Raw genomic sequence first — 19,818 nt, 5'->3', positions numbered from 1 at the left:
CGAAATTCTGTGGAAGTTGTGCTGCCAGGGTTAATTTGTCCAAAGAGAGATTTCTCGTCTGATTGATACCTTGCCTTTAAGAACATAAGAGAAGCCATATTGGATCAGGCCAATGGCGCATCCAGTTCAACACTAGGGTTGCCAATCCCCAGTTGGAGGCAGGGGATCCCCCAGATTGGAGGCCCTACCCCCACTTCAGGGTCATCAGAAAGCGGGGGGAGGGGAGGGAAATGTCTGCTGGGAACTCTATTATTCCCTATGGAGACTTATTCCCATAGGAAATAATGGAGAATCAATCTGTGGGTATCTGGGGCTCTGGCGGGGGGGCTGTTGTCTGAGGTAGAGGCGCCATATTTTCAGGATAGCATCCAGTGCCTCTCCCCCAAATACCTCCCAAGTTTCAAAACGATTGGACCAGAGGATCCAATTCTATGAGCCCCAAAAGAAGGTGCCCCTATCCATTATTTCCTATGGAAGGAAGGCATTTAAAAAGGTGTGTGGTCCCTTTAAATGTGATGGCCAGAATGTCCTTTGGAATTCAATTATGTTTGTCACACCCTTGCTCCTGACTCCACCCCCAAAGTCCCCAGATATTTTTTGAATTGGACTTGGCAACTCTATCCAACGCTCTGTGTCACGCAGTAGCCAAACAATGAGGTTCCATCAGGAGGTCCATCAGTGGGGCCAGGACACCAGAAGCCCTCCCGCTGTGCCCCCCAAACACCAAGAATTAGAGCATCACTTGCCCCAGACAGAGAGTTCCATCAATACGCTGTGGCTAATAGCCACTGATGGACCTCTGCTCCAGATGTTTATCCAATCCCCTCTTGAAGCTGTCTATGCTTGCAGCCACCACCACCTCCAGTGGCAGCGAATTCCATGTGTTAATCACCCTTTGGGTGAAGAAGGACTTCCTTTTATCCGTTCTAATCCGACTGCTCAGCAATTTCATTGAGTGCCCACGAGCTCTCGTATTGTGAGAAAGGGAGAAAAGTCCTTCTTTCTCAACCTTCTCTGTCCAATGCATGAACTTGTAAACCTCGATCATGTCACCCCGCAGTCGACTTTGCTGATGTATTTCCTGTATAGGTGTACTGCGGGAATATAATAGCGCAGGGGCATCAAACTCATTTGTTACGAGGGCCGGATCTGATATAAATGAGACCTTGTCGGGCCGGATCATGTTGGAGAGCAGAAGTGAGCAAGCACAAAAGTGGCTGTGACATAAAAATGGATAATGCCCTTAATCTTTGCTTTTGGGTGTGTGTGGGGGGGTGATTTCTCATACTTTGTAGGATATATTTCATCTGAACACATTTGCATGGTCTGCCAGCGGTACTTCACGATGACGAGCACTCTGTGTGTGCTCAAAGGCATTCTTCCCCAATTAGTTTATGTATGTACAAAAATAAAAGTCCCATTATTTATTTCAGAGATTTCTGTGTTTTAACAATTTATTAATAACACATGGTTGCAATATTTAATTATCTTTTTCTTACACTAAACCATATGATATGTCACTCCCCCTCCCTCCAATCTTGACTTTCCCGAAGTTATAAATTTGAATTCAATTCTAAAGGTACCACTAATCTATCAAAATATAATACTTTTAGTTAATACTTTCACAATCCAATCGCATTTCTCTGCTATTGTTCCTTGTTTCTAAAGCTGCGCATACAATGTCCTCGCAGCTGAGAGCAAGTACCAAATTAAAGTCCTGTCTTCCTTTGGAAATTTTTCTAATTGTAATCCAAGCAAAAAAGTCTCTGCAATTTTCTTGAAGTCATAACCCAAAATTTTGGAGATTTCTTGTTGTATCATGTTCCAATACTCCTTCGCTTTTTCACAAGTCCACCACATATGAAAGAAAGAACCTTCGTGATTTATTTCAGAGATTTCTGTTCTGCTTTTCTCCCCATTGGGGATCCATAGCAGCTTACAATGCCACTCCCTACTCTTCCGGTTTAGCCTCACAAAAGCCCTGTGAGGTGGTTTGGGCTGAGGGAGGGTGAGCGGCCAAAGGTCGCCCAGCCAGCTTCCGTATCAGAGGAGGGACAAATACACCTTCTACTGCCTTCTTCTCAGGGAATAAGCTTCAATGTGGAGGAAGAAGAAGAATTGGTGTTTATACACTGCTTTTCTCTTCCTTAGGGAGTCTCAGAGCAGCTTACAATCATCTTCCCTTCCTCTGCTCACAACAAGCACCTTGTGAGGTAGATGAAGCTGAGAGAGCTCTGAGAAAACTGGGACTGGTCCAAGGTCACCCAGCTGGCTGCATGTGGAGGATCAGTGGGGAATCAAACCCGGTTCTTCAGATTTGAGCCTTGTCAAGTGCACTCATTTCTCTCTGCCTTCTATTTCTAGAGCGACCCTGTGGCGCAGAGTGGTAAAGCAGCAGTACTGCACTACTGTGATCTGAACTCTCTGCTCACGACCTGAGTTCGATTCCGGTGGAAGCTGGATTCAGGTAGCTGGCCCAAGGTTGACTCAGCCTTCCATCCTTCTGAGGTTGGTAAAATGAGGACCCAGCTTGCTGGGGAGAAAGTATAAAATACTGGCGAAGGCAATGGCAAACCACCCCTTAAAAAGTCTGCTGTGAAAACGTTGTGAAAGCAACGTCACCCCAGAGTCGGAAACAACTGGTGCTTGCACAGGGGACCTTTCCTTTTTCTCTTTCTAGAGAAAAAGCAGGCCACCAGCTCTATATTACCCCCCCCCCCACATTCTTTACAGCCAGTGGGTAAGTAATAAATCCATCTGGCCCTAGGATGTTTATGCTACAGCCTGGCTGGCATTACCATCAAGTCGCCTCTCCCACAGGTTCACACAGACGACTCTTATCTTTTCCCAGAAAAGATTGTGAGGCACTCCAAAGGGATCTGTTGAGGCTGGGTGAGTGGGCGTCAATGTGACAGATGAGGTTCAATGTGGCCAAGTGCAAAGTAATGCACATTGGGGCCAAGAATCCCAGCTACAAATACAAGTTGATGGGGTGTGAACTGACAGAGACTGACCAAGAGAGAGATCTTGGGGTCATGGTAGATAACTCACTGAAAATGTCAAGACAGTGTGCGTTTGCAATAAAAAAGGCCAACGCCATGCTGGGAATTATTAGGAAGGGAACTGAAAACAAATCAGCCAGTATCATAATGCCCCTGTATAAATCGATGGTGCGGTCTCATTTGGAATACTGTGTGCAATTCTGATCACCGCACCTCAAAAAAGGATATTATAGCACTGGAAAAAGTCCAGAAAAGGGCAACTAGAATGATTAAAGGTTTGGAACACTTTCCCTATGAAGAAACGTTAAAACGCTTGGGGCTCTTTAGCTTGGAGAAACGTCGACTGCGGAGTGACATGATAGAGGTTTACAAGATAATGCATGGGATGGAGAAAGTAGAGAAAGAAGTACTTTTCTCCCTTTCTCACAATACAAGAACTCGTGGGCATTCGATGAAATTGCTGAGCAGTCGGGTTAAAATGGATAAATGGAAGTATTTCTTCACCCAAAGGGTGATTAACATGTGGAATTCACTGCCACAGGAGGTGGTGGTGGCTACAAGCATAGCCACCTTCAAGAGGGGGTTAGATAAAAATATGGAGCAGAGGTCCATCAGTGGCTATTAGCCACAGTGTGTGTGTGTGTGTATAATTTTTTTGGCCACTGTGTGACACAGTGTTGGACTGGATGGGCCATTGGCCTGATCCAACATGGCTTCTCTTATGTTCTTATGTTCAAAGTGGCTTACATTGTCCTCCTTGCCTCTATTTTAGCTTCACAACAACCCGGTGAGGTAGGTTAGGTTGAGAGTGTGTGACTGGCCGAAGGTGACCCAGCAAGCTTCCAGGACAGAGTGGAGATTCACACACCTGGGTTTTCATTATCTGCCATTCTAACCACTACACCTCCCTGGCTCTCTTGAATAGATTTGCTTGGTCCAATTGTGATTCTGATCCAACTTACACGCATAGACACCTAGCAAAAAAGATGACTTTTTTGAGTAGAAATGTCTAGCAAAGCTGTATATATTATTATCTTTAAAAATTCAGCCAGAATTAATTATATGCCTAAAGCAAATCTCCTTTCTTTTACCTGGTTTCATAATCTTCATTCTATTCGAAAGCTGAACACGTAACAACTGTCAGCACAGGGGGAGGTGGTTGTTAAAGTTGCCACTTTGAGTAGATTCTGGAGAGTGCAAGATCTGAATCTTTTAAACCAATAATGCCTCCTTGAATAGCTGCAAAAGTGCCGGGGCAGTAATCTTGCAAGCGTTGGCGGAAACATTAAGGGGCTGGAAACCTGGAGCCCCAAGTCCCCTTACTCAAATTCCAATTTGGTGGGTAGGGCTGGAGGGGCACTTCCTTCCCAGAGAGAGAGACAGAGAGAGAGAAACAGACAGAGAGAGACAGAGACAGAGATAGAGAGACAGAGACAGACAGAGACAGACCAAAGCTTCATTCTATGTTCCAAGTAGATATCAAGTCGAATACAGAAATCCAGAAACCCACAGTCTACACCCAGGTAGATTGATGTATTTCCTGTATATGTGTACTGCAAAAATATAATAGTTCAGGGGTATCAAACTCATTTGTTATGAGGGCCGGATCTAATATAAATGAGACCTTATCAGGCTGGGCCATGTTGGAGAGCAGGAGTGAGCAAAGTATACTGCACTGAAGTGGCTATTAAGGAATATATTCCAGGTACACTTCAAGGCCCCTTGGCATTGATGAGCAGTCCCGACCATTAGTAAACCAGAGGTATATATCTTCCTTGGACCTATAGCTGCTAACATACCTACTGATGTATAGCTGCAGTGAATGAGGTACAGGGCTGTTATGTATGTAGAAGAAGAAGAAGAAGATATTGGATTTATATCCCGCCCTCCACTACGAAGAGTCTCAGAGCGGCTCACAATCTCCTTCACCTTCCTCCCCCTCAGCAGACACCCTGTGAGGTAGATGTAGATACTGGATTTATATCCCGCCCTCCACTCCGAAGAGTCTCAGAGCGGCTCACAATCTCCTTCACCTTCCTCCCCCTCAGCAGACACCCTGTGAGGTAGATGTAGATACTGTATTTATATCCCGCCCTCCACTCCGAAGAGTCTCAGAGCGGCTCACAATCTCCTTTACCTTCCTCCCCCACAACAGACACCCTGTGAGGTAGATGTAGATACTGGATTTATATCCCGCCCTCCACTCCGAAGAGTCTCAGAGCGGCTCACAATCTCCTTTCCCTTCCTCCCCCACAACAGACACCCTGTGTGGTAGATGAAGATATTGGATTTATATCCCACCCTCCACTCCGAAGAGTCTCAGAGCAGCTCACAATCTCCTTTCCCTTCCTCCCCCACAACAGACACCCTGTGAGGTAGATGGAGATATTGGATTTATATCCCGCCCTCCACTCCGAAGAGTCTCAAAGTGGCTCACAATCTCCTTTCCCTTCCTCCCCCACAACAGACACCCTGTGAGGTAGATGAAGATATTGGATTTATATCCCACCCTCCACTCCGAAGAGTCTCAGAGCGGCTCACAATCTCCTTTATCTCCCTCCCCCACAACAGACACCCTGTGAGGTGGGTGGGGCTGGAGAGGGCTCTCACAGCAGCTGCCCTTTCAAGGACAACCTCTGCCAGAGCTATGGCTGACCCAAGGCCATGCTAGCAGGTGCAAGTGGAGGAGTGGGCAATCAAACCTGGTTCTCCCAGATAAGAGTCCGCACTCTTAACCACTACACCAAACTGGCTCTCCATAATGTAGAATTATGTCTAATATCTGGGTATTCCTATTTAGCTGATTGGAGCCGGAAGAACAGAGCTTGGGGAACTAGGGCCAATGGGCGGCAGGATCCTGATACCTGCTGCCCTGCACCAATCATAGGGCCCCGGCCAGTTTGCATGGACCAATAACCTGCTAGCTTGGGAACCCAGAGTTGTATATAGTTATGGCCTCGTCGGCCGGTTCTCCAGTCTTGTCAGTGCAGCCACCTACCATGCTGCCCCTAATAAAGAGCTGTTATCCCGTCTCCTCGATGCTTTGAACCCACTATATTATAAGGGCAAAATGGAATTGACCAGAACTAATCCGATGCACTCCAGGCAGCACTGGGACATCAGCAACAAAGTATTGCAAGAGTGTTAATGTTTTAAGTTTGTTTGTATTTAAAGTAAAAAAGGGTGTGTGTGTGTGGGTGGGGGAGTATTTGTGATGTTCCTAGAAATAAAGTGCACATTCCCGAAAGGAGCACCATAAAATGTTTTACAATGGTTTAATAGTATTTATTGTTTGAATTTCCATCTGTTTAATTGTATTTATTGTCTGAAAGTTTGAACTGGTTCTTAACCGCCCTGGGTCCGCTTGCAGAGAGGGCGGGGTATAAATTAAAGGTAATAATAATAATAACAACAACAGAAATGGCTGCCAGTTATATACCGGATTTGTTACAAAGTGCTGGTCATCACCTTTAAAGCCCTATATGGCCGAGGACCTGCCTACCTTAGGGACCGTCTCTCCCCGTATGAACCCCAGAGAGCACTGAGGTCAGCAGGGAAAAACCTGCTGACTATTCCCGGGCCAAAAGATGTAAAACTCCAGAGTACCCGTACTCGGGCTTTCTCTGTTATGGCTCCACAGCTGTGGAATCAGCTTCCAGAAGAAATGCGGGCCCTGCGGGACTTTGAACAGTTCCGCAGGGCCTGCAAGACCGTTCTCTTTCGAATGGCTTTCACTGAGTAAATTGCTAAGTAAATTCGCCATCTGAATAGCACCAACATATCAACATGCTAGCATTTACTTATTGTTTTTAGAATTTTAATAGTTTTTAATCACCTGTTGGTTTATACTGTTAGTTATAACTTAATGTATTTTAACTCAATGTATAACTAAATGAATTTTGTTGTGAGCCGCCCTGAGCCTGCTCCGGGGGGGAGGGCGGGATATAAATAAAATGTGTTGTTGTTGTTCTTTCTGGTTCCCTGAAGACTTGCAAGCTTCATGCTGCGAACCTTTCATTTACAGCCTTTTGAAGTGTGAATCTCTCCTAGCATTGCGCCTGTGTTTAGTTTTGTGTATTTATTTTATTTTTATTTATTTATTCTATGACTTGTATCCCGCCCTTCCCACAAAAATGGCTCAGGGCGGCTCACAACAGACGATAAAACAGAGTTTAAATTAACATTTACATATATAAACAGTTAAAAAGTCAGACTTTTAAAACCTAAAAAACTTTAAAACCTTAACATCAAATCTTATACAATACAATTAACAATTAACAGGAGTCTAATAAGCTACATTTATTTCCCAGTCAGATGAAGGCTAGCCGGAAGAGGGTTGTCTTACAGGCCCTGCAGAACTGAGTAAGGTCCCACAGGGCCCTCACCTCCTCCGGCAGCTGGTTCCACCATGTAGGGGCCATTATGGAAAAGGCCCTATCTCTAGTTGACTTAAGATGGACTTCTTTAGGCCCGGGGATAGTGAGAAGGTTTTGAGTTCCCGACCTCAGTACTCTCTGGGGACGTGTATAATCCAAGCTTGTGAATGCGTCGCGCCTTTACAACATTTTGAGATTACAGGCGTTCTGTCCCGCTCGGGATGTTAACTGCTCCACTCAGTAGGATTAGAAGGAACATCGAACTCTTACCCTAGTGCAAGGTCAGGATTTCGGGGTGCCATTAAAGGAACCAAGTGGGACTGCAAACACACACATACCCAGATGATACTTGGATACTCGACTGAAACAAATCCATTCATTTCAATGAAACTTGAGCTGCTGATCTTTCCATTGAATTTTGCAGCATGAGCAAGGGGCTATCTGGATCTATTTGCATCAGGCACCAAAATGTCTGGGGGGGGGGGAGAGGAGGTCTGCCATGATTCTTGCTGCAACATCTCTCCAACAGGAAGGGCTGTGGCTCAGCCGTAGAGCACCTGCTTGGCATTGCTGAGGCTCCAGGTTCAATCCCCAGCATCTTCAGCCCAAAGGAGGTGATGTGGAAGACCTCCGACTGAGACCTTGGAGAGCACTGCCAGTCAGAGTAGACAAGACTGACCTGGATGGACCAGGGGTCTGGTTCTGTCCAAGGCAGCTTCATGCATTCCTGTGATGTGAAGTGCAAATGTTCATCACAATAGCAAGGATTTTAATTGCAAAAAACTGGAAACATCCAGAAATGCCAAAAAAGCAAGAACTGATTGAAAAAAAAAATTACTAGAGACAGTGGAGCTGGACTCACTTTCATCTTTATTGAAACACAGTAGTATGCACAAGACAACAAAACTCTGGAATCCTTTCTATACATGGTTTGTTGCACAGACATAATCCATATGGAATAGTAGTAGAAAGAAGCTATTTAGTTTGATTGACCCATACTTATTTTAAGATGTTGATTATAGATCATAAAGATATTTGTTTTATGCTTACAGTTATTGTTCTTATCTGTATTTCGACTTGGCCTGTATATGTGTATGTGTATATGCGTAAAGCAGAAATATACATGTGTACATGTGTAATATATCCTGTATATGTGTAAAGCATGTTTATGTGTATATGTGTAATACAGTATATCCTAGATATCCTATGGAGCTGCCTTCTACTGACTCAGAGCCTGGGTCCATCCAAGTCAGTTTTGTCTACTCAGCCTGGCAGCGCCTCTCCAGCTGAGGTTTTTCACGCCTACTTGCCTGGACCCTTTTTAGTTGGAGATGCCGGGGATTGAACCTAAGACCTTCTGCTTACCAAGCAGAGGCTCTACCACTGAGTCACCATCCCTCCCCTTAGACATATGAACCTATGAAGCTGCCTTCTACTGAATCAGACCCTGGGTCCATCAAAGTCAGTCTTGTCTACTCAGACTGGCAGCGTCTCTCCAGGGTCTCCAGCTGAGGTTTTTCACGCCTACTTGCCTGGACCCTTTTTAGTTGGAGATGCCGGGGATTGAACCGGGGACCTCCTGCTTCCCAAGCAGAGGCTCTACCCCTGAGCCACCATCTTTCCCCTTAGACACACAAACCTATGAAGCTGCCTTCAACTGAATCAGACCCTGGGTCCATCCAGGTCAGTCTTGTCTCCTCAGACTGGCAGCGGCTCTCCAGCGGAGATTTTTCAGGCCTACATGCCTGGACCCTTTTTTAGTTGGAGATGCCGGGGATTGAACCGGGGACCTCCTGCTTCCCAAGCAGAGGCTCTACCCCTGAGCCACCATCCCTCCCCTTAGACAAGCTGCCTTCTACTGAATCAGACCCTGGGTCCATCCAAGTCAGTCTGGTCTCCTCGGACCGGCAGCAGCTCTCCAGGGTCTCCAGTTGAGGTTTTTCAGGCCTACCTGCCTGGACCCTTGTTTTAGTTGGAGACGCCGTGGATTGAACTGGGGACCTCCTGCTTCCCAAGCAGAGGCTCTACCCTGAGCCACCATCCCTCCCCTTAGACACACAAACCTATGAAGCTGCCTTCAACTGAATCAGACCCTGGGTCCATCCAGGTCAGTCTTGTCTACTTGGACTGGCAGCGGCTCTCCAGGGTCTCCAGTTGAGGTTTTTCAGGCCTACCTGCCTGGACCGTTTTTAGTTGGAGACGCCAGGGATTGAACCGGGGACCTCCTGCTCTACCCCTGAGGCACCATCCCTTCCCTTGTAAAGCAGAAACAGAAGAGCCTCTTCCCTTTCCCTCTTCCCCTTCCCTCCCTTCTTCCCCCACCGCTTTGGAAAGCGATGCAATCTTTGGAGGAGGCTGCAATGGAAACGGGTGATGGAAAGGCAAGCGAGCCGTGCGCCCTGGCTGGGGCTGGGGCTGGGGCTGGGCGAGGGGTCCCTCGCTGGCTGCCAAGCGAGGGACCCCTCCTGCTTCCCAAGCAGAGGCTCTACCCCTCGAGCCACCGTCCCTTCCCTTGTAAAGCAGAAGCAGAAGAGCCTAGTCCCTTTCCCTTCTCCCCCTTCCCTCCCTTCTTCCCCCACCGCTTTGGAAAAGCGATGCAATCTTTGGAGGAGGCTGCAATGGAAACGGGCGATGGAAAGGCAAGCGAGCCGTGCGCCCTGGCTGGGGCTGGGCGAGGGGTCCCTCGCTGGCTGCCAAGCGAGGGACCCCTCCTGCTTCCCAAGCAGAGGCTCTACCCCTTGAGCCACCGTCCCTTCCCTTGTAAAGCAGAAGCAGAAGAGCCTAGTCCCTTTCCCTTCTTCCCCTTCCCTCCCTTCTTCCCCCACCGCTTTGGAAAGCGATGCAATCTTTGGAGGAGGCTGCAATGGAAACGTGCGATGGAAAGGCAAGCGAGCCGTGCGCCCTGGCTGGGGCTGGGGCTGGGCGAGGGGTCCCTCGCTGGCTGCCAAGCGAGGGACCCCTCCTGCTTCCCAAGCAGAGGCTCTACCCTTTGAGCCACCGTCCCTTCCCTTGTAAAGCAGAAGCAGAAGAGCCTAGTCCCTTTCCCTTCTTCCCCTTCCCTCCCTTCTTCCCCCACCGCTTTGGAAAAGCGATGCAATCTTTGGAGGAGGCTGCAATGGAAACGGGCGATGGAAAGGCAAGCGAGCCGTGCGCCCTGGCTGGGGCTGGGGCTGGGGCTGGGGCTGGGCGAGGGGTCCCTCGCTGGCTGCCAAGCGGCCGTGGCGCCTCCAGCTGCCGGCTGCGCCCTCCCCTGCCCTCCCTTCCCCGCCCCATGCGCCAGCGCGTCACTGGCCGAGGCGGCGGCGGCGGCGGCGGCGGCTCCTTTCAGCACCACGGAGAGCTCCCGTGGGCCGGCCGGGGCTGCGCGGCCAGGCAGGGGGCTGGAGGTGAGCGCGGGCCGGACGCGAGGCCGGGGCCCCTACTGCCGCCGAGCCCTCCGCTCCTGGAGGCGCCTGACGCAGCGCCTGGTCTTCTGGGGGAGGCCCGGGGGGGCGGCGAGGCAGGGCCCGGCCAGCACAGCCCGAGGCGGCGGGGAGGGGAGAGGGGCTGGCCGCCCCCAGCACCGGCGCGCCTCGCCCCTGCACGGAAGCGCGGCGGCGGCAGGCCAGTAGCAGCAGTACCAGCAGCAGCATGGCGCTGGGCCTCTCCTCCAAGAAAGCCTCCTCCAGGAACATCGCCGTGGAGAGGAAAAACCTCATCACCGTCTGCAGGTAAGGAGGAGGAGGGCCTTTTGGGGGGTGGGGGGGGCAGCCTTGGGAGCATCCGTGCCTGCCTCTCCAACTAAGATGGAGACGGGGGGGTGGGGGGCAAGGGATGGGGCAGATGCAACCGCCGGGGAAGGGAACAGGAGGTGGTGGAGGCTGCCGGCGTAGCCAGCTTCAAGAGGGGGTTGGATCAGCATCTGGAGCAGAGGTCCATCCGTGGCTCTTAGCCGCAGGGTATTGATGGAACTCTCCGTCCTGGGTAGGGATGCTCTGTATTCTTGGTGTTTGGGGGGGGGGGCACAGTGGGAGGGCTTCTAGTGTCCTGGCCCCCCCTGGCAGACCTCCTGGCCAGGGTTCCCTCTAAGCTGAGTTAGCGTGAGCTGGCTCACAGGTTTTTAGCCACCGTCGCACACTTTTTTTTGTCTTCGCTCCGGATGGATGACCCCAGAGCACACTCGTGGATGCAGCAGCTCACCCCCCGGAATGCCGGTCGCTCACAATTTGAATACCAGGGGCTCACAAAGTAGAGTTTTTGCTCACAAGACTCTGCGGTTTAGAGGGAACATGGCTCCTGATGGCACTTGGTTTGGTTTTGGGGGTTTTTTTGGCCACTGTGTGACCCAGAGTGTTGGACTGGATGGGCCATTGGCCTGATCCAACAGGGCTTCTCTGATGTTCTTATGGGAGGTGTGGGGTGCTGAGGACAATTCTCTGCAGATGGGAGAGCAGCAAGGTCTGGGTTTCTGGGGGCTCTGGAATCCTCTTTGGTCTCTGGGTTGAGTGGGCTTCAGCTGGTCTGAATGAGCAAGCCAATTTGCCACACACAAAAAAAAAAACATGGCAAGGAAGGCACTCCTGGCGAGGTCGTTTGGCTTTCCCCTTTCCCCCCCAGCTCGGTAGAATGACCAATGTTCTCCGTGGCCGTGGTAGGACCAGAGGAAACAGAAGGAACAGGTTGGGGGAAGAGTTGGGCCACAGAGGGAAGGGAGCTCAAAGACCCAGTGGGGTGGGGAAAGGCTAGCCAACAAAATGGGGGGGGGGAGCGTAAATTGGTCAGAGGAAGATGAGGCAGGGAGAGAGAATGCGAAGGGGTGTCAGAGGTAAAAGGTAGAGGGGAACAGAAAACAGTGTAAATTGGTCAGAGGAAGACAAGGCAGGGAGAGAGAGTGCAAACGGGTGTCAGAGGTAAAAAGGTGGAGGGGAAGAGAAGAGGTGGTGAAGGTCCAGGCTGTACTGAGAAACCTAGCCTAAGGGACTGAATGTCACAATGGTAGGGTTTGCTGTTTCCAGGGTCAATAACAAGGAAGGCCATGGGATGAAACAGCGAGGACTTGATTCACATGAAGCCCTGGTTCCCCCAAATTAAGAACCCCTTATGGGGGGAAATGGGCTACTTAGCAGGTGAAGAGCTTTTTCTCCTTTTCTAAAGGGCTTCTGGGGAAAGATTCCTTGCCGGCAATTTCTCTTTGGGACTCCTTTGCTTCCAAGAGCAGACAGGCAGGCTGAGGGAAGCAAATTGGTGTGTGGAAATGCAGCCCAGGCAATTTAAGGAAGGTGGGGACATTTGGGGGGAAAGCAAAAATGTGCCTGTTTTTTGCTGCGCACGGTTGTTTGGTGGATGGTAAAGAAGGTCCCCATTTCTAGATTATTTTGCTTGTGGTGTTTTTGGACAGGGCACATCTAATTCTAGTTTATCGGTTTGGCATTAATAAGTACCAATTATTTGTTATATCTTATATTAACAAATATAAGACATAGCAAATATACAAAGCCAAAACTGACAGTTTTACAAACAGATTGTTATCTATTTGTAAACTGTCAATTCTGGCTTTGTAGATTTGTTATCTTGAATGTGATTTCTGAAATAAAATTATTCTGAACTTGAAAGGGGGGGGGGAAAGGCAGGGCCCGCTTTGGGATTGCCTTCTCGCCCACACACACGCTTGCTGAAACGGGAAGGACCAGACAGAGGTCTGTTGTTGAGGCCCTGTACCAAGATGAAGGCAGATACCTCGGCTGGGAAGACTGTGAGAGCTGGGAAGTGACGTCACCCAAGAGAGCATCTTCTGAGGGGAGGCGGAGGAGGGAGGGATGCAGGAGCGAGGAGGCCGGGCTGCCGTGGCAACAACCTCTCTCCAACAAAAGGCCTCCAAGCACGGTTGTGGGGCTGTTTTCCGCCGCTGGGGTGCCTGCGGGCCTTGCTGCGTCCACTGTGTTTCGCTCCGGTTGCTAAGTCAAAGAAAGGATGACCCAGTTTAAGGCTGTTTCTTTTGTCCACCTATGTTGGTCAAAACCGTTAAAAATTATCACCTGGGATAGAGTTGAAGGGCCTAGCAGGTTGAGTGTTCTGATGTAAGGGGCTCTGGCTTTAGCTTGCCTGATGGTTATTTTCCTCTTCGCTGGGCGAGGGTTTGATTTCAAAAGAATAAACGCGAGAAGGTTAAACCGAGCAAGGAAAACGATCTTTCTGTAACTGCTGCCTCTCACTCCCTTATAAAAACAAGCACCTCATTTTTTTTGGCTAGCAGAAATTACGTTTGCTGTCCAAGTAATTATTTTCTGGTCGTCTTTGTGTATTGGTTAAAAGAGCACAACTGGCCTCATAACCAGAAAAGGCTGAGGAACCGATCAAGGTTTTGTGATGAAAGATGGAAAATATTAAAAAGCATTAGTGCTTATATTTCACTTTATACCTTCAGGTTTCCAAAAAGGCCTGTAAAGAATGATTGAAAAGCACAAGTGGATATTGATACATTGTTTGCATTCTTGATTCCCCCCCCCTTTTGTTTTATTCTGTCTACATTGTGCAGTTATGTGTAGAGAAATAGAGTATTTATGTGTTAAAGGCCACAGAAGGAGACTGTTTGATCAAAATGCATTAAATATGCTCTTATTTACAATATCTTGTATGTCTGTCAAACAATGATTGTTTTATTTGGATCATATATATTTCTGGGATAGGCACGAGCCATCCTTCAACTTTTCTAGTGTATTGTTAGGTGTTTGTGTTGACTGTAGGATTATTTTCTCCTTTATTTTGTTATAACATAACTGGGGTCACACATATAAGGCAAAGGAAGGAGGTTACACAAATACAAAAGGGAAACACTCAGGGCTTTTTTTTTTTTAGCAGGAGCTCCTTTGCATATTAGGCCACACACCCCTTACATAGCCAATCCTCCAAGAGCTTACAGGGCTCTTCGTACAGGACAGGGGTGGCCAAACTGTGGCTCGGAAGCCACATGTGGCTCTTTCACACATATTGTGTGGCTCTTTCACACATATTGTGTGGCTTGCACACATATTGTGTGGCTCGGAAGCCACATGTGGCTCTTTCACACATTTTGTGTGGCCCCACCACCCTGTTGGTCAACTTGGAAAAGGCATTTCTCTTTTTAAATCACTCCTCCAAGCCAAACCAGTCAGCAGCTTGGAGAATGCATTTTAAGTTAAAGTTGCTTTCTTTCCCCTTTCTCTCCTCCCTCCATCTATTTTCCTTCCTTTCTCCCTCCCTCCCTCATCTTGCAGTTCTCAAACATCTGGCATTCATGTCTTGTGGCTCTCAAACATCTGACATTTATTCTGTTTGGCTCCTTTGTTAAGCAAGTTTGGCCACCCCTGGTATAGGGCCTACTGTAAGCTCCAGGAGGACTGGCTACATCAGGGGTGTGTGGCCTAATATGCGAAGAAGGTCCTGCTAGAATTCCTTACAGGGCTCTTCTCACAGGGCCTACTGTAAGCTCCAGGAGGATTGGCTACATCAGGGGGTGTGGCCTAATAGGCAAAGGAGGTCCTGCTAGAATTCCTTACAGGGCTCTTCTCACAGGGCCTACTGTAAGCTCCGGTAGGATTGGCTACATCAGGGGGTGTGGCCTAATATGCAAAGGAGGTCCTGCTAGAATTCCTTACAGGGCTCTTCGTACAGGGCCTACTGTAAGCTCCAGGAGGATTGGCTACATCAGGGGGTGTGGCCTAATAGGCAAAGGAGGTCCTGCTAGAATTCCTTACAGGGCTCTTCTCACAGGGTCTACTGTAAGCTCCAGGAGGACTGGCTACATCAGGGGTGTGTGGCCTAATATGCAAAAGAGCTCCTGCTATTTTTTTTTAAAGCCCTGGAATGCTTCTAGGAAAGTTGTAAGATTCATTTGCTGTAGTCAGTCAGAATTTGGTTTACTGGCCCAAGAAATCACACAGCAAGAGGGGTCAGGAGTCTGTTGGTTATGCTGCCGTTGCTTTACCCACTGTAAGAGACTTGTCTTAATTCTAACATACTTTACAGCAGCGGTCCCCAACCTTTTTTGGCACCAGGGACCAGTTTTGTGGAAGACAGCTTTTCCAGGGATGGGGGGGGGGGGAGGATGGTTTTGGGATGGTTTATTGTGTACTTTAGTAGTTTGGCGTGGTGGTGAAGTGTGCTGACTCTGATCTGGGAGAACCGGGTTTGATTCCCCACTCCTCCACTTGCAACTGCTGGAATGGCCTTGGGTCAGCCAGAGCTCTCACAGAGTTGTCCTTGAAACGGCAGCTTCTGGGGAGAGCTCTCTCAGCCCCACCCACCTCACAGGGTGACTGTTGTGGGGGAGGAAGGTAAAGGAGTTTGTGAACTACTCTGAGACTTTGAAATTTGGAGTGGAGGGCAGGATATAAATCCAATGTTGTCTTCTTATTGTTATTATTACTACATTGTAATATATAATTAAATATCCTGGGTGTGAAGTGCAATAAATGAAAGTCTGTTGTAATGTTAGCTCTGGATTAAAATGAGGACATAGGTTTCTCTGCTCTTACAGCAGCTGCTCTTTCAAGAACAACTCCTACGAGAGCTATGGCAAGGCAAGTGGAGGAGTGGGAAATCAAACCCAGTTCTCCCAGATAAGAGTCCGCACACTTAACCACTACACCAAACTGGCTCCCAGGGGAGATGGAAAGAAAGCAACTTTAACTTTTAAGTGCATTCTCCAAGCTTGTCTTGGATAAGTGATTTAAAGAGACAAATGCCTTCTCCAAGCCAGCCAATGGGATGGTGAGGGCTTTGAGAGCCACACAATATGTGTGAAAGAGCCACATGTGGCTCCCAAGCCACAGTTTGGCCACCCCTGGGCTAGGCAGATTCAAACAAAGATATTATTTTTAAGATGGAAAGGTGGGGGAATATTGAGATTTGGCAATGCAATTTTAAAAATAAAACTTCAAGAAAAAGCAGAAGGATCACAGCAGAAACTAAAAATATAAACTAAAAATATAAAATGCTCTGAGCCTAGGAAAACATGAAATGGCCGGACACTGCAAGCACCTCCCCCCTCCACCCCCGCCCCGGGCCTACTCAGATTGGCAATGACTCAGTTCTCAGGTCCATTCAGTAGAGACAAGCTGGCTCAGAGCATCAACCCTTTATTTGCAGGAGACAACTCCAGCAAGCAACGGCTTCAACTGGCCACACAAACGCTGGGAAGTGAAACTATTTGAGCTCCACTCCCAGAGTGGTCTATCTGAGCACAGAGAACTTAATGGAAAATCCATTCTGTGTTTTCTGTTCAACTTTGCAAGCTTAGAAGAGCTTCCTGTTCAAGCAGGCAAAAACAAGACAGACGGAGCTGGGAACTTCAGCAGCCTCAGAGATTCAAAGGGTGAGGATAGGAGGGGGAGAAAAGAGCCACGGGCCGCTTCCATCCCACAGGCCGTAAGTTTGACGCCCCTGTTCTAGAATGTTCCACTAAAAGTCCCCAGCTCCAGAATTAATTGTCCAGTCCTACTATCAGGCAGGACAAGATATTCCACTTCAGGAAGAAGCAGGAAGAAATTATTACAAATTTGCATGCATCTAATCGACAAAGGGAACCCATAATAAAGCAAGTTGTCATATTTTTCCTCTTTATTAATTGTATCACAAACTAGATTTCCTTACTTTTCTGAAAACCATTCTTGAATACTTGAGCTTTCATCTTTTTCCCCCTAGAAGAACAATTCTAGCATTTTAAATTAAAAGTGGTAAAATACCTTGAATTTTTTTTGGGGGGGCTATCCTAAAATTATCTAAGAATAATACATCGGGTGACACAGAAATATCTCTGCAAAGCTTTTACTTTCTAACTATACATTGACAATATTTAACTGCATATAAACACATATGAAGAAAATCTATATCTTCTTGTTCACAAAACCAGCATCTATACTTGAACAAGAACCATAACAAATTCTGTTAAGTTTTTACCACCACGAGTAGGGGTGCAACCGTCCTAAAAGGTTGTCCCCTGTGCAAGCACTGAGTCATTACCGACCCATGGGGTGATGTCACATCATGACATTTTCTTGGCAGACTTTTTACAGGGTGGTTTGCCGTTGCCTTCCTCAGTCGTCTACACTTCCCCCCCCCCAGCAAGCTGGGTGCTCATTTGACCAACCTTGGAAGGATGGAAGCCTGAGTCAACCTCGAGCCTGCTACCTGAACCCAGCTTCCGCTGGGATTGAACTCAGGTAATGAACAGAGAGCTCGGACTGCAGTACTGCAGCTTACCGCTCTGTGCCATGGGGCTCCTGGAATGCCCTGGTGAAAATGGCAGCTTTAGATGGTGGGTTGCCAAATTCCTTGCTCTTCACAGACTCCACCCTTCTTAGGCCCCGTTCTCAAATCTGTGGGATTTCCCCAAGCTGGAGCTGACAACCCTAGCCATAGGTTGGGAGGTCACCACTGGGTTGGATTGTTGTCTCTGGTACTAAAACATCTTGAAGAGTTATCTGCCTGATCCCACATACGTCAGCTTTCCAAAGCTCATCTCACTTTAAGGTAAACTTCCTAAAAATTGTAGGAATTGCAAACTCAGTGCCCAAACATTCTCCAGAGCAGGGAGGGAGACTAGGCTTCCCAATCCCCAGGTCCCAGAGGGGGATCCCCTGGTTTTACAGGCTTCCCCCCTCCCCCAGCCAGCTGGCCGGGCGGGAAGCCCCGCCCCCACAGCCATCATTCACCTCCATGAACTATTCCCATAGGGAATGATGGGGAATTGATCCACGGGTATCGGGGGCTCTGGGGAGGCTGTTTTTTGAGCTAGAAGCACCAAATTTTCAGTATAGCATCTAGTGCCTCTCCCGAAAATACCTCCCAAGTTTCAAAAAGATTGGACCAGGGGGCCCACTTCTATAAGCCCCAAAAGAAGGTGCCCCTATCCTTCATTATTTCCTATGGAAGGAAGTCATTTAAAAAGATATGCAGTCCCTTTAAATGTGATGGCCAGAACTCCCTTGAAGTTCAATTATGCTTGCCACACCCTTGCTCTTGGCTCCGCCCCAATGTCTCCTGGCTCCACCCCCAAAGTCTCCTGACTCCACCCCCAAAGTCCCCAGATATTTCTTGAATTGGACTTGGCAACCCTAAGGGAGACAGAAACAAGGTTCTTTCCACCAGGCTGCCTTTCACTGTTTCCTCCACAGCTCCCACCCTGGCTTCCTTATGGGCTGCCATTCCAGCAGAAGAGGAGGGTGAGCAGGGCTTCTTTTGTAGATAAAGCCCAGCAGGGACTCATTTGCATATTAGACCACGCCCCCTGATGTCACCACTGTTTCACACAGGGCTTTTTTTAGGGGGGCTTTTTTTAGGAAATCCAGCATGAAAGAGCCCCGTGGCGCAGAGTGGTAAGCTGTAGTACTGCAGTCGGAGCCCTCTGCTCACAACGTGGGTTCGATCCCAGCAGAAGCTGGTTCAGGTAGCCGGCTCCAGGTTGACTCAGCTTTCCATCCTTCCGAGGTTGGTAAAATGAGGACCCAGCTTGCTGGGGGGAAAGTGTAGATGACTGGGGAAGGCAATGGCAAACCACCCCGTAAAAAGTCTGCCTCGAAAACGTTGTGAAAGCAACGTTACCCCACAGTCAAAAACGACTGGTGCTTGCACAGGGGACTACCTTTACCTTTACCTTTTAAATCCAGCATGAACTCACTTGCATATTAGGTCACACACCCCGACACCAAGCCAGCCAGCACTCTTATTCCTGCTATAAAAAAAAAGCCCCGAGGGTGAAAGAAAAGGACTCCTCCTTCAGGTTGTCAGCCTCCAGATGGTGGCTGGATTGCAACTGCTCTCCAGGAAGCAGAGATTAGTTCCTAGGGTTGCCAATCCCCAGGTGGGGGCAGGGGATTCCCCAGTTTGGAGGCCCTCCCCTCACTTCAGGGTCATCAGAAAGCAAGGGGAGGGGAGGGAAATGTCTGCTGGGAACTCTATTATTCCCTATGGAGACTTATTAGAGACTTATAGAGAGCCAGTTTGGTGCAGTGGTTAAGTGTGCGGACTCTTATCTGGGAGAACCGGGTTTGATTCCCCAATCCTCCACTTGCAGCTGATGGAATGGCCTGGGGTCAGCCGTAGCTGACAGAGGTTGTCCTTGAAAGGGCAGCTGCTGTGAGAGAATATAAATCCAATGTCTTCTTATTATTATTCCCATAGGAAATAATGGAGAATCAATCTGAGGGTATCTGGGGCTCTGGGAGGGTTGTTTTTGAGGTAGAGGCACCAAATTTGCAGAATAGTATCCAGTACCTCTCCACAAAATACCCCTCAAGTTTTGAAAAGATTGGACCAGCGGGTCCAATTCTATGAGCCTCAAAAGAAGGTGCCCCTATCCTTCATTATTTCCAATGGAGGGAAAGCATTTAAAAGGTGTGCGGTCCCTTTCAATGTGATGGCCTGGACTCCCTTTGGAGTTCAATTATGCTTGTCACACCCTTGCTCCACCCCAATGTCTCCTG

At 48.4% G+C, this 19,818-nt stretch overlaps 1 protein-coding gene across 1 annotated transcript in view; it reads left to right on the top strand.

Moving 5' to 3' along the window:
• Nucleotides 1-10,649: 10,649 nt before the first annotated feature.
• RUNDC3A (RUN domain containing 3A) overlaps nucleotides 10,650-19,818 on the top strand; it is a 50,732-nt gene continuing 41,563 nt past the window's right edge. Inside the window, exons 1-2 of the mRNA XM_060255260.1 lie at nucleotides 10,650-10,764; nucleotides 10,860-11,088. Coding sequence (XP_060111243.1) covers nucleotides 10,650-10,764; nucleotides 10,860-11,088 — 344 coding nt within the window. The remainder of the gene's footprint in view (nucleotides 10,765-10,859; nucleotides 11,089-19,818) is intronic.

Source organism: Heteronotia binoei, chromosome 15 (genome assembly GCF_032191835.1).
Source record: "Heteronotia binoei isolate CCM8104 ecotype False Entrance Well chromosome 15, APGP_CSIRO_Hbin_v1, whole genome shotgun sequence".
Taxonomy (NCBI): Eukaryota; Metazoa; Chordata; class Lepidosauria; order Squamata; family Gekkonidae; genus Heteronotia; species Heteronotia binoei.
Note: the sequence above shows the minus strand (reverse complement) of the source record. Positions and strands in the feature narration are given on the sequence as shown.